Source organism: Rhineura floridana, chromosome 3, assembly GCF_030035675.1.
Source record: "Rhineura floridana isolate rRhiFlo1 chromosome 3, rRhiFlo1.hap2, whole genome shotgun sequence".
Lineage (NCBI taxonomy): Eukaryota > Metazoa > Chordata > Lepidosauria > Squamata > Rhineuridae > Rhineura > Rhineura floridana.
This window is the reverse complement of record NC_084482.1, coordinates 198,804,383-198,817,372: the sequence shown is the minus strand read 5'-3', so window position 1 is coordinate 198,817,372 and position 12,990 is coordinate 198,804,383. Positions and strand designations below refer to the sequence as shown.

The 12,990-nt window shown below is 45.7% G+C and overlaps 1 protein-coding gene across 7 annotated transcripts in view; it reads left to right on the top strand.

Annotated features, from left to right (window-relative positions):
* The window catches only part of PPT2 (palmitoyl-protein thioesterase 2), a 62,856-nt gene that overhangs the window by 41,101 nt on the left and 8,765 nt on the right, over window positions 1-12,990 (top strand). For 6 of the 7 annotated variants that reach the window (XM_061619491.1, XM_061619489.1, XM_061619494.1 and 3 more), the window contains exons 6-8: window positions 4,049-4,132; window positions 7,682-7,766; window positions 11,501-11,555. In XM_061619491.1, the coding sequence (XP_061475475.1) occupies window positions 4,049-4,132; window positions 7,682-7,766; window positions 11,501-11,555 (224 nt within the window). Of the gene's footprint in view, window positions 1-4,048; window positions 4,133-7,681; window positions 7,767-8,235; window positions 8,432-11,500; window positions 11,556-12,990 lie in introns of all 7 variants that reach the window. The other variant, XR_009761610.1, reaches the window with a different exon arrangement.

Sequence of the window (12,990 nt, the reverse complement as noted above, 5' to 3'; positions counted from 1 at the left end):
AAGAGGTTTGCCTTCTGTTGTATGTGGCTTGGCTCGTTTCTGCAAATCATCATCGCCAATTGTATTCCCTGCAATTCTGATGAAGTGGACTGTAGTACTCATGCTACAATAAATGAGTTAGTCTTTAAGGTGTCACAAGACTGTTGTTTTAGCTGCAACAGACTAATACGGTTAATATTTCTGGAAATTACTTTCTTCTTGTGACCTCAATTAATCTGGATTGCATGGGCTAACCTGGACCTGTCACCCAATATCATAACTGAGGATTGGGTTGAGTGTTCTTTTCATGTAAACCACTTAGAGGTTTTCATGATCAAGCAACATATTAATTCTGTTTGTTTTTTTAAAAAACACCTTTCACCTCATACAGTAGTACTGAGAAGATTATCTACCAGGGGTGGGGAACTAGATCCAGATCCTTACCTTTCTCACTCCTCACCCTGTGGGCCGCCCACCTATCACTCACTCACCTGACTGATCTTGCCCACATTGCCCTCACAGAATTTGTTAGAATTAATTACGCTATGGAATTCATTCCCACAAGAGGCAGTGATGGCCACCAATTTGGATGGCTTTAAAAGATTAGTCAAATTCATGGAGAATAAGGCTATCAGTGTAGAAAGCCAGCGTGGTGTAGTGGTTAAGGTGCTGGACTACGACCTGGGAGACCAGGGTTCAAATCCCCACACAGCCATGAAGCGCGCTGGGTGACCTTGGGCCAGTCACTGCCTCTCAGCCTCAGAGGAAGGCAGTGGTAAACCCCCTCTGAATACCGCTTACCATGAAATCCCTATTCATAGGGTCGCCATAAGTCAGGATCGACTTGAAGGCAGTCCATTTCCATTCCAAGGCGATCAGTGGCTATATTCCATGTCCACTGTCAGAGGCAGTGTGCTTCTGAATACCAGTTGCTGGGAACTGCAAGTGAGGAGAGTGCTGTTGCACTCAAGTTGTGGGTTTGCTGCAGGCATCCTGCTCTGAGAACAGGATGCTGGATGAGATGGGCCATTGGACTGATCCAGCATGGCTCTCCTTACGTTCTTAGTTTGGAATCGAACTGTGTGAGCAAAGGAATGCTGGTGGCACTTGCATCCATACATCATATATGTATGGCAGGTGGATGTAGCTTGGCCAAAATGGCCTTGTGGGTCAAATGGTGAGGTCCGGCAGGCCAGATGTTCCCCACCGCTGATCTGCTTAAGATAATGCAGAGGAGTTGGAATGATTAACAGAAATGTAATTTGGATAGAAGGGTTGGGGAAGGAGAGTGATTCTGCAAGTCAGGATCCCACGGTTTTTTGGGGGGACTGAGCAGGGTGTGTGTGTGTGAGAGAGAGAGAGGTTAACTTCTAAACAGTGCTCCACCAGTGTGAAAGTACAAACACCTCAATGCCAGGTATATGTGAATAGCTGTAAGGGGGAGCAGTCTGTGATTATTCAGTTGCAGGTAAATGCAGTCTGCACATGCTCTGAGTCAGTCTTGCCTTCTTATTATTTGTTTATTTATTTATTTGATTTATATCCCACCCTTCCTCCCAGTATGAGCCCACAGCAGCAAACAAAAGCACTAAAAGCACTACAAAACATTGTAAAAACAGACTTTAAAATATATTAAAACAAAATATCTTTAAAAATATTTTTAAAAAAGGTTTAAAAACATCTTTACAAAAAAGGTTTAAAAACATATTAAAAAGTAATTCCAACACAGACACAGACTGCCATGAGGTCTCTACCAAACGGTAGGTTCCACTACACTAAAGGTCCATTTCCTATGTTGTGCAGAATGGACCTTCTCATAAGATGGTATCTACGAGAGGCCCTCACCTGCAGAGCGCAGTGATTGACTGGGTATATAAGGGATAAGACAGACTTTCAGGTATCCTGGTCCCAAGTTGTATAGGGCTTTGTACACCAAAACTAGAACCTTGAACATAGCCTGGTAGCTCATAGGTAGCCAGTGCAAATCTTTCAGAAGTGGGGTGACATGTTGGCAATTCATTGCCCCAGTGAGCAGTCTCGCCGCCGCATTTTGCACCAGCTGCAGCTTCCAGACCAACCTCAAGGGTAGCCCCACACAGAGCGCATTACAGTCATCCAGCCTGGAGGTTACCAGTGCATGAACAACTGTGGTCATGCTATCCCGGTCCAGAAATGGCCACAGCTGTGTTACCAGCCGAAGCTGGTAAAAGGCACTCCTAGCCACTGAGGTCACCTGGGCTGGAGAGGATGCTCGGGGCAACTGTGTCAAGAGCCTGACGTGCCTTACTGTTCTGCAGCATGACAAGGGCTTCAACAGGGTCACCTGCTCTATCTACTGGGAACTCCCCAAGGGCATTCAGGAATCCTGTGGATTCCATTAGACTCTGGGGCCAGACCATCTTAATCTGTCCACCACCCCTGCAGGAGAAGAATCAGAACCTTAAGTCTAAATTTCACCAGGAAGTGGTCTGACCATGACAATGGAGTGACATCCACCCCCATCTCCAGACCACCCCTTCCTCTGCCCGGAGCAAAAATCAAGTCCAGGGAGTGCCCTGCCCTATGTGTTGGGCCGGTGACAACTTGAGGCAGCCCCATGGTCATCATGGAGACCATGAAGTCCTGAGCTGGAAAACTAGAGGCAGCCTCAGCATGGACATTGAAATCACTCAAGACTATTGTTCCGGGCTCCTCCAATACCAGCCGAGATGGCTTCCATCAGCTCGGTCAGAGAAGCTGCTGGGCAGCAGGGTGGATTGTACACCAGCAGCAACCCTAGTTTCCTGTCTCCTTGGCCTGACACCAGGTGCAGGCCCTCACAGCCAGCTCCAAGACAGAGTGGCATCATGCTGAAAGAGGTGAAAGTTCTATAGACCAAAGCAACTCCTCCCCCCGTCCCTGCAGCCTGTGCTGGTGTTGCACTGAGTATCCAGGTGGGCATAGCTGGGTCAGATTAACTCCTCCCAGCTCACCCACCCAGGTCTCGGTAATGCACACCAAGTTGGCACCTTCACGATCAAATCATGGATGGATGTGGCCTTATTGTGTACCGATCTGGCATTAAACAACACACACAGGCCAGTGGGCACAGCAGATGCGCAACAAGGAACCCACCCATGAGAGGAGTGGGAGCGAGCGTAGATAGCCTTGCCCTTGGTCCACTACCCTCCCCATGGCTATACTTCCCTCTACCTGTGATAACTGAAATTGGGGTGGCATCACCCATGTTCCTCCTTACTAAGATTCCCCCTAAACACCTGATATGGACCCAGCAAGAGCCCACCAACAAAACCTACCTGAACCAGTTATCCCAGTAGGCCTCTGAGAGAATTGGGAACAGTCAGACCCACTCAGTATCTTTCAAACAGGGCACATCTACTCTCCCCGTCTCACACCCAGGGAGAGCTAGCCTTCTGCCAGTTGTAGACTCACTCTGAAGGCACCTGGCGACTTTCTCCTATCATTCAGTTCACTGCACAGGCTCTCATCCTGCACTGGAATTACACTTGCGCCATACACCCTCCCCACTACCAATCTCCTCTAGATTGGTTAAAAAAATAAAATAAAATCGAAGGGGGTAGCACCCTCACCCTTGGGTCTCTGCTGGCAACAGACCTGCTGCCCAAGGGCAGCCATGCTTTTATGCCCCCTGACCCAGCCAGGAGCTGATGCAAGAGGCTGCAAGATTGACTGCAGCCTCTCTCTGGAGTCAGGGTCAGGCAGGGGGTCCCAGTCTCAAGAGACGGCAACCCAGAGGAGCAAGCAGGCAAGCTCTCAGATACTCACAGATACAGGGCAGGTCTTCTCCAGTCCCCAGGGCTGCAGCTGTTCCCCTTATTACTACTTCACTTGTTCCAGTGATAAACCCTGCCATTAAAAATAAGTTCCAGGGCTACGTTCAAGTCTAAAGAGAGAAAGAGAGAGGCTGATGAGCTGCGGGGAAAGAATTATGTGCATTAAAAATAAGGGGGGAAATGTGTTTGGATGCAGAGTTCTTAAGGGAGAGACAAGTTGGTTGTAGTCTATTGAGTGGAGAAACCAAACAGGATTTCTCTCTTCCCTTTTACAGATCCACATCATCGGGATCTTTACCTCAACAATAGCAACTTCCTGGCTCTGTTGAATGATGAGAGACTCCACCCCAATGCAACAGGTAATAAGGTACTCACTTGATAAGCACACGCTTCCCTGCCCCTGCAGCTTATTCTTGTCTCAACCTAGTAGCCCCATCTACTTGGCCCCACAGATGTGGGCCTCATCTGCACTATACATTTAAAGCAGTATCATGCCACTTTGAACAGTCATGGCTTCCCCCAAAGAATCCTGGGTACTGTAGTTTGTTAAGGGGGCTGAGAGTTGTTAAGAGACAACTGTTCCCTTCATGTAGCAATTCCCAGAGTTCCCTGGGAAGAGGGGTTTAACTTTAAACCACTCTGGGAATTGTAGCTCTGTGAGGGGAATAGGGTCTCTTAACATCTCTCCCAGCTAGGGTTGCCAGGTTCAATCCCTGAGACTGATCCTGTATCTTTAGGAGAAGAGAAAGTCAGCCATGTATAGGTGTTCTTGCAACGTTGTAATGGGAAAAACCACAAGGTGGAATTCTCCCTCCCCCCTGCACAACTTTTAAAGATACAGAAGACCTCTTAGTTGCCAGGACCAGCCTCCAAGAGGTCTTCTGTATCTTTAAAAGTTGTGCAGGGGGAAGGGAGAATTTCATCTTGTGGTTTTTCCCATTACAGAGTTGCAAGAACACCTGCACTTGGCTGACTTTCTCTTCTCCTAAAGATACAGGATCAGTCTCAGGCCATGGACCTGGCAACCCTACTCCCAGCCCCCTTAACAAACTATAGTTCCCAGGTTCTTTGGTAGAAGCCATGACTGGTTAAAGTGGCATGATACTTCTTTAAATGTATAGTGCAAATTGGCTCTTAATAATAATAATAATAAAATTTTATTTGTTAGTCGCCTATCTGTCCGACTTAACGGACACTCTAGGCGACTTACATAAAATAAAATATACAGTATACAATATACAATCAACACATTCATCAAATTAATCTAACATCAAAAACAGTAATTAAAAGATCAAGAAAAACTAATCCACCCCAACGTTCTTATAGGCCTGCCTGAATAGCCAGGATGAGGTCTCTGCTTAACAGCCTTGTTGAAAGAGGAATACAAAAAATAAACAAATGAAAAAAACAGCCCCCAAACACACACTCACATACCCCAGCCACCATTTTTTGATTAATGGGGCCAGAGCACGATTCTACTTTGCAATCCCAGGGCCACTGGCAGAATTTGGAGCAGAATTTTCTTACTGGCAGGAGAAGCAAATTCCCTGAAACTGCCCCTTCCTCTGTGGCTGAAGCCAGGCTGGTCTTCTCCTTACAATGCTGTTCCTCCTTGGGCAAACGGGAGGGGTGGTGCAGCCTCCCAATAGCCCTTGGTTCCCGAGTCAGTGGCAGAGCCCAGTGTGTGCTTCTTTTCAGCTCTTCAGTCCCAGAGCAACAGTTTATAGGAATTCTGTGACAGGACTGGGGACATATAACCTCAGATTCTGGGTACAGGACTCAGCCTCTTGCTAAAAATAAATAATTCCCAGTTTCCATTAAAAAAAAAAAGGCAACTTCCTAGACATGAAGACTGGAGTGATGAGTGAGGGTGCAATGGCTGGTGAAGTCTCTGAAGCCACAATCGGAGACAATATGCCACTGAACAGCAACTGCTGGGGAGCAACAGCAGGAGAGAACTACTGCTTGCATGCTCTGCTTGCGGGCTCCCAGTTGGCTAGTGTAACAAGCAGAACGCTGCGCTCGACAGACCTTTCATCTAATCCAGCAGGGCTGGACAAGATATGTCTGTGCTCCTAATCTTGGACCAACAAGGCCTCAGGCACTCTTCCTTGTGGTTTCCCCCCTGAGGTGGAAAGAGAACACCATTCATTTTTTAAAAAGTGAGACAATGGCTGAAATGAAATTTGAACAAAGGAATTCCTAGTCCCAGCTTACAAAGTGCCCACTTAGGGCCAAACTAGTCATTATGGCGGCCCCCATGTTTGCTCATTCAGTGTCTGTCCCAGTTGTATCTGAACCGTTTATCTCCCCAAGCTGGCTCACTTCCGTTAGCAGTGCTGAGTTGGGAGAAAAGCACCTGCAGTGACAGAGTGCCTGGAAGAAATGTGGGGCAAAGTTCCTCTCCTTCACCTGCAAGCACTCTGTGTTTTTGTTAAAAAAGAAAAGAAAAGGCTCTACTTTATGCGTGAAGAACAAAAATGGCTGCCCCTGTCAGGTCCGGTTTGGCCCTCAACTGTGGTTGTACTCTGAGCTTCATTGTCTTTTACTGCTTCTTGAGTTGTTAAAGAGCCAGGCCAAGTCTCAAGTTGAATACTTGGCAATAGAGTGGTTCCTTTTTTCGTTTCTTTTTAAACTGGCCTTGCCAGCATCCTGACATAGAAACTGAAGAGGTTATCGGCCTGCAACATCTGATAATTCAGTGTGATGGTTGTTGCTTTTTTAAGATTGAGTACTCTTTGTTTTGTTTGTGTGAATGCAGCCGTTTCAAATTAAGCATTTCCCAGTATGGAGAGTTAAAATCTTGGCTTGCAAAAAGTTTCTGTGTCAGTCTGCTGGAATCTCTGGAGAGGTTTGCCAAGACAGTTCAGTTCTTATTTTGGGGGGAGGGGTCTTTAGAAAAGCCTATAAAAGCCTTCTTTTTGTGATTTTAGTCTGGATCCCTGCCACAGACTGGTTACTTGTGCACGTGTTGGGTTTTGTGACATTTTACTGTGCGTTTTTCCTGATTTTTTTTTAACCTCCTGTATATAGTTTTATATTGCAAGCTGCCTGTGTGCTCTGGAAGGCAGGAAGGCAGACAGCAAATATTAAAATAAAATAAAGGTACAAGGGCAAAGCCAGAAAAAAAAAACCCGCCATATCACAGGCATCGCATATGGCTCATTGTATTGGAATTTTCCTTGTTGATTATAAACAGCCAAGGGCTTTGTGATAGGGGAGAAAGCTTTCTTATTAGCCTATACAACAAAAAGACTTGTGGCACCTTAAAGACTAACATACTTTTTATTACAACATAAGCTTTTGTGAACTACAGCCCACTTTGTCAGATGCATGGTGGATAAGACTATTATTGGCTACTAGCCGTGACGGCTATGCTCTGCCTCCATAGTCAGAGGCAGTATGCTTCTGAATATCAGTTGCTGGAAACTGCAGGAGGGGAGGCTGCTCTTTGTGCTCAGGTCCTGCTTGTAGGCTTCCCATTGGGGCATCTGGTTGGCCACTGTGAGAACAGGATGCTGCACTAGATGGGCCATTGGCCTGATCCAGCAGGCTGTTCTTATGCATGAAGCATGATCTTCAGTTTTCAAGTATATACACATTTTTCTCAGTTTCACCTATGTATAAAGGAGGGAGTAGAATTAATTAACCTTATCCTCCACAAATTTGTCTAATCCTCCTTTAAGGCTATCCAAGTTGGTGGCCATCACTGCCTATTATGCAAGCAAATTCCATAGTTCAATTAAGATCCATGTTTTCTGCAAATTTCAGAGAATTCAGGGTTGGGAGGTATCTCTTATTTGGTGACTATCAGGGACAGGAGGAAGAGAAGAGCATGGGGCACGAGGGTTGCCATGGTGACTTGGTGACCAAATTGCTGGAGCCCTTAGTTCTTTCTCTCAATGCAGCCTGGAAGAAGAACTTCCTGCGGATCCGAATGATGGTTCTGATCGGGGGTCCGGACGATGGAGTAATCACGCCGTGGGAGTCCAGGTGAGCTTTTGGAGGTGTTGAGGAGACCTCTCTCACCTATGCTGGGGAGAAGGAGATTCAGTTTTGGAGGGGGTACAGCAGAGGCAGAGCACTTGTGGCCCTCCAGATGTTGTTGGACTACAACTCCCATCATACTTCACCATTGACCATGTTGGCTGGGGCTGATGGGAATTCAAGTCCAACAACATCTGGAGGACCCCATGGTCCTCAGCCCTAGAACAGAGAGAAGTGTTTCTGACCCATGTTTATAGATTTTGTGGGGGAGGGTGTTAGATACAGCTTCAACTCCCAATAATATGAGGGAATGAAATGAAAGCTCTGGATTGCTTCTACTTTGTTTCATTAATTATCAGTTAGAATCCGATAAAGCCGCTGCTCTCACTTCATGTTGAAGAATCCTTTCAATGCATGTGTAAAGGTGAAAACACTCCACCTTCTCAATGCCTCTGCTGTTTTGATTTCTCTCCAGCCCGCCTGCTGATTCATTCTCCTGTTTATGCCATCACAACGGAGCATGATAACAATAAATGCACAGTCAATGAGCATAGGGGGCTGTGCCTCCCTATGCAGCTGTTTACCTTCTCCGTCACTCCTCCCCCATCCCATCGCAATGCAGGATTTCAGTGCCTCAGATGCTTAGAAGTAAGGCGAGTAATAAAGGGGAGGTAAGATGATAGAGATAAGATTATGCATGGATTGGAGAAAGTGGATAGGAAGAAAAACATCTCTCTCATAGCACTTGAACTTGTGGGCATCCAGTGAAGCTGAACGCTGGAAGATTCAGGACAAAGTACAGTAGGGCCCCACTCATACGACAGGTTAGGTTCCAGACCCCCGCCGAAAAGCGGATCAGCTGTAGCGCGGGGGTCTGAAACCTAACCCACTGATCGCGGGAGGAGGAGATCAGCTGTAGAGCACTACAGCTGATCTTCCCCTCCTCTGGTGCGATCAGCTCGAGAGCGGGAGTCTGATCACACCAGAAGAAGAGATCAGATACAGCGCTCTATAGCTGATCTTCCCCTCCTTCAGCGCAATCGCTCGAGCATAGGCGTTTGATTGCGCCAGAAGAGGAGGAGATCAGCTGTAGTGCTCTACAGCTGATCTTCCCCTCCTCCAGCAAGATCAGCTGCAGAGCGGGGAGCTCCAGCCCCCCTCCAGCTGATCGCCCCACTGGCGCCGTATTAGTGGAACGCCAAAAAGCAGGGCACCGAGAAGCAAGGCCCTACTGTACTTCTTTACACAGCGCATAGTTAAGCTATGGAATGTGTTCCCACAAGAAGTAGGGATGGCCACCAGCCTGGATGGCTTTAAAAGAGGATTAGACAAATTCATGGAGGATATGGATGTCAGTGGCTACTAGCCATTATTTATATATTTATTAATTTATTTAATTTATTTGTCGCTTTTTTTCATAAAAATGAATCCAAGGCGACGTACAATAAAAAGATTAAAACCAATATAAAACTAACACAACTAAGAAGTGTTTTAAAAAACACAATACATAGATAAGACGGTGGAACAACCCACCCCCTGAAAGAGGCTACAATGTCAAAAGCCTTCCAAAACCCATCCAAAAATTAAGAGCCGAATGCTTGGGAGAAAAGGAATGTTTTTGCCGGGGCCTAAAGATAGATGATAATAGTGCCAAGCACACTTCTCTGTGGACAGCATGCCATAGGCAAGGGGCCACCACTGAGAAGGCCTGTTCTCATGTTGCCACCCTTTGTACCTCCCTCTATGCTCTACCTCCACTGTTGGAGGCAATATGCCTCTGAATACCAGTTGCTGGAAATTCAGGAGGGGGGAGCGCTGTTGCACTCATGTTCTGTTTGCAGGCTTCCCATAGACATGGTTGTCCACTGTAAGAACAGGATGCTGGGCTATTATCTGCCTTAGACCTGATCCAGCGAGGCACTTATTAGGCGGCTTTCAGTTTTGACAACATAAAAGCTGGTTCTTGTACCCACCCACCCCACCATCATTTGCATATCAGCACTGAATTTTGGCCACAGCCTCACTGAGGTCTGTGCTGATTTGTTAATAAAGTTTGGTTGAGTCTTGGCACCACAGAGGATGGCCATCAAAGGATATTAGTCATGACGGTTTTATACTTCCTTCAGAATCGGAGGCAGCAGTTGCTGGGGAACATGAGCGGCAGAGTGCTGTTGTGCCCATGCCCTGCTTGTGGGCTTCCCAAAAGAGGCATCTGGTTGGCCAATGTGAGAACAGGATGCTGGACTAGACGGGCCTTTTGGTCTGATCCAGTAGGGGTTGTCTGATACACATGGATAAAAGATGGACCTTGTCAGAGCCCTGCTCCTTAGGCTTGCAAGTCGGAGCATATATCCAAGATAATGAAGCTGCCTGATTGTTAAGATCTTTGATGGAGGTCCAGCTTTGGGAAGCCCCCATTCTCAAGTGAGATGGGGCTACCTTAGTCAGGGCACCTAATTTATGGAATTCCCTGCCCCCATCTATTTGTCTGGCTCCAACCTTAATGGTTTTTAGGTGCCCAGACAAAAGCAGTGTTGTTTACTGCTGTATAAGTACACTTCTCTGTGGCTTTTTTAAATATCCTATCTTTTGTTGCTTGCTTTGCTGTATTTTAGATATGTTATAAGCTATATGTTATATGCTATATGTACAGCAGGGCCATCGCTAAGTGGTAGAGCACCTTGCTTTCCAGGCAGAAGATTCCAGGCTCAGTCTCCAACATCTCCAAGTAGGGCTGGGAAAGATCCCTGTCTAAGATCCCGGAGAGCTACTAACAGTCATTGAGCTAAATGACCCAATGGTCTGTCTCAGTATGAGGCAGCTTCCTTAACTATTTTACAGAGAGAGAGAGAGAGAAATTGAGCACTGCCACAGTGTCTGTCATCTGACTGTTGCTTGGGGAGATCTTAATAGATTTGAGCACTTATACTGGATTTTGCAAGCAAAACAATGAATCTCAAAATACTGCACTGTGTAAATTGTACAGCCTGCATGCTATGGGTTGTGTCCAATGCTAGTCTTTCCTACTCAGAGTAGACCCACTGAAAAGAATTAATGAGGATATATTTCAAGTGCATGCTTCCTACATAGGTTTTTGTTACCACAGAATTTATTTATTGAAAGCATTTTCTCCGTTCTTCAGCCAGAGAGAGAGAGAGAGAAAGAGAGAGAGAGAGAAAGAGAGAGAGAGAGAGAGTGAGTGAGTGAGAGAGAGAGAGAGACAGATAGACAGAATGACTCCCGGAGTGGCTTACATAGATCAGAAACCCCACCTTGAGGCTTACAATTTAAAAGACACAACACAAAAGGAAAAGGGATAGCAGGGTAGGAGAAAGAAAGCAAACTCAGGCAGTAGTTCTTAGTTCGAGTTCAGCAGGGCCACATTCCTACCATACATTTATTCCGCTATTATTCTACTTTAAAAACAGTCATGTCTTCCTCCTGGGAAGTGTAGTTTATGAAAGGTGCTAAGAGTTGTTAGGAGACCCCTATTCTCACAGAGCTACAATTCCCAGAGTGGTTTAACAGTCAGTCCCTCTTCCCAGAGAGCTCTGGAAATGGTAGCTCTCTGAGGGGAATAGGTCTCCTAACAACTCTCAGCCTCCCCTCAGAAACTACACTTTCCAAGATTCTTTGGGGGAAGGCTGCTCCTTCTTCTCTCTCTGGGGGGGGGAGGGAGAGAGGGGGAGAGAGAGAGATCAAGTGCTATTGTTATAATGAAGCCCCTTTCCTCCTTGCAGTCTGTTTGCCTTCTATGATGATAATGAGACCGTGAGAGAGATGACATCTCAGCCGGTGAGTGAGACTGGACCACCCGAGCCTCTGGAAAAGACATTTTGGTTTATTGTGAATAGGAAAATAATGATGTTTGAATTTTTAAAAACTTGGTTTTAACTTTGACTTGTATTGATAATTTTAACGTGTATTTTGGTTTTTGTAAACCACTTAAGGGTTTCATTTATAGTTAAGCAGTATGGTTCACGACAGATGCTATTGGAGGTCACTGATTCATAGGTTCGCCATAAGTCGTAGTGGACTTGAAGGCACATAACAACAACAAAGCAGTATGCAGATTTTGTTAAATAAATTAAGGGAGGGTGTAATTCAGGTTCAGATTCACAGAAGCGGCAGAGGCTGTTGTCAAAGAACTTAGAAAGAAATAATATTTAACTGTAAAACCTGACATTATAAAAATGAAAAGTATTTCTGTCCTTTTTTCTCTCCCCTGACTTCCCCTGCTCTAACCTCACTGATTTTGCTTCGAACTGATTCATAACTGACTCTTAACAGAGGCCCCATCTGCACTATTGATTTTAAAGCAGTATCATACCACTTTAAATGGTGATGGCTTCCTCCAAGGAATCCTGGGAACTGTAGTTTGTAAGGGGCGGAGTGTTGTTAGGAGACTCCCTATTGCCCTCACAGACCTACAATTCCTTGAGTACCCTGGGAATGAGGATTGTTAAATGACTCTGGAATTGTAGCTTTTTGAGTGGATTAGGGGCTATCCTAACAATTCTGATTCCTTGACAAATTATAGTTCCCAGGGTTCTTTGTGGGAAGCCATGACTGTTAAGGTGGTATGATACTGCTTTAAAATGTATAATGCAAGTATAATGCTGTCTTAGAATGCTCCTGTCAGTCACAAGCAGCTCCTTGCTGCTCTTCCAAAATGCCTACATGATATGAATATAAATATTTCTAGGCTGTTTTTCTGCCCAAAGACCTTCAAAGTGGTTTGCAAGATAAAAAGGGACTTGTAGGGCTGGCAGGCAGGGGAGGTTACTACTCCTGAATTCTCTCCAAGGACTAGGAGTCCTCTGGGCTGAAATAAGAGAAGGGACTAGAAACATTCCCGGGCTACTTAGAACACGTGTGTAGGAACCAGGACCTTCAAATCCTGTGGAAGGGTATGAGTTTGCCTACCAAAGTTTTGATATTTAAGAGATGAAAAGACAGTGATTGAGTAGATCAGCCATCCCCAACCTGGTGCCCTCCAGTTGTTTTGGGCTGTAGCCCAAAACATACATAGCATTTCATATAATAAACACAAGCAGATGATCAGTCCCTGCCTCTGGGAATTTACAGTGTAAATGGATGGAAGAGCAACAGTAGTGAACCAGCAGATTTGGAGAGGCAGCAGAAACAAAGAACAAATGTGAACCTATGTACTGAATGGTCTATATAATTTCGCATTGGGTATGTCAACCTGCTTCAGATGTTTTGGATT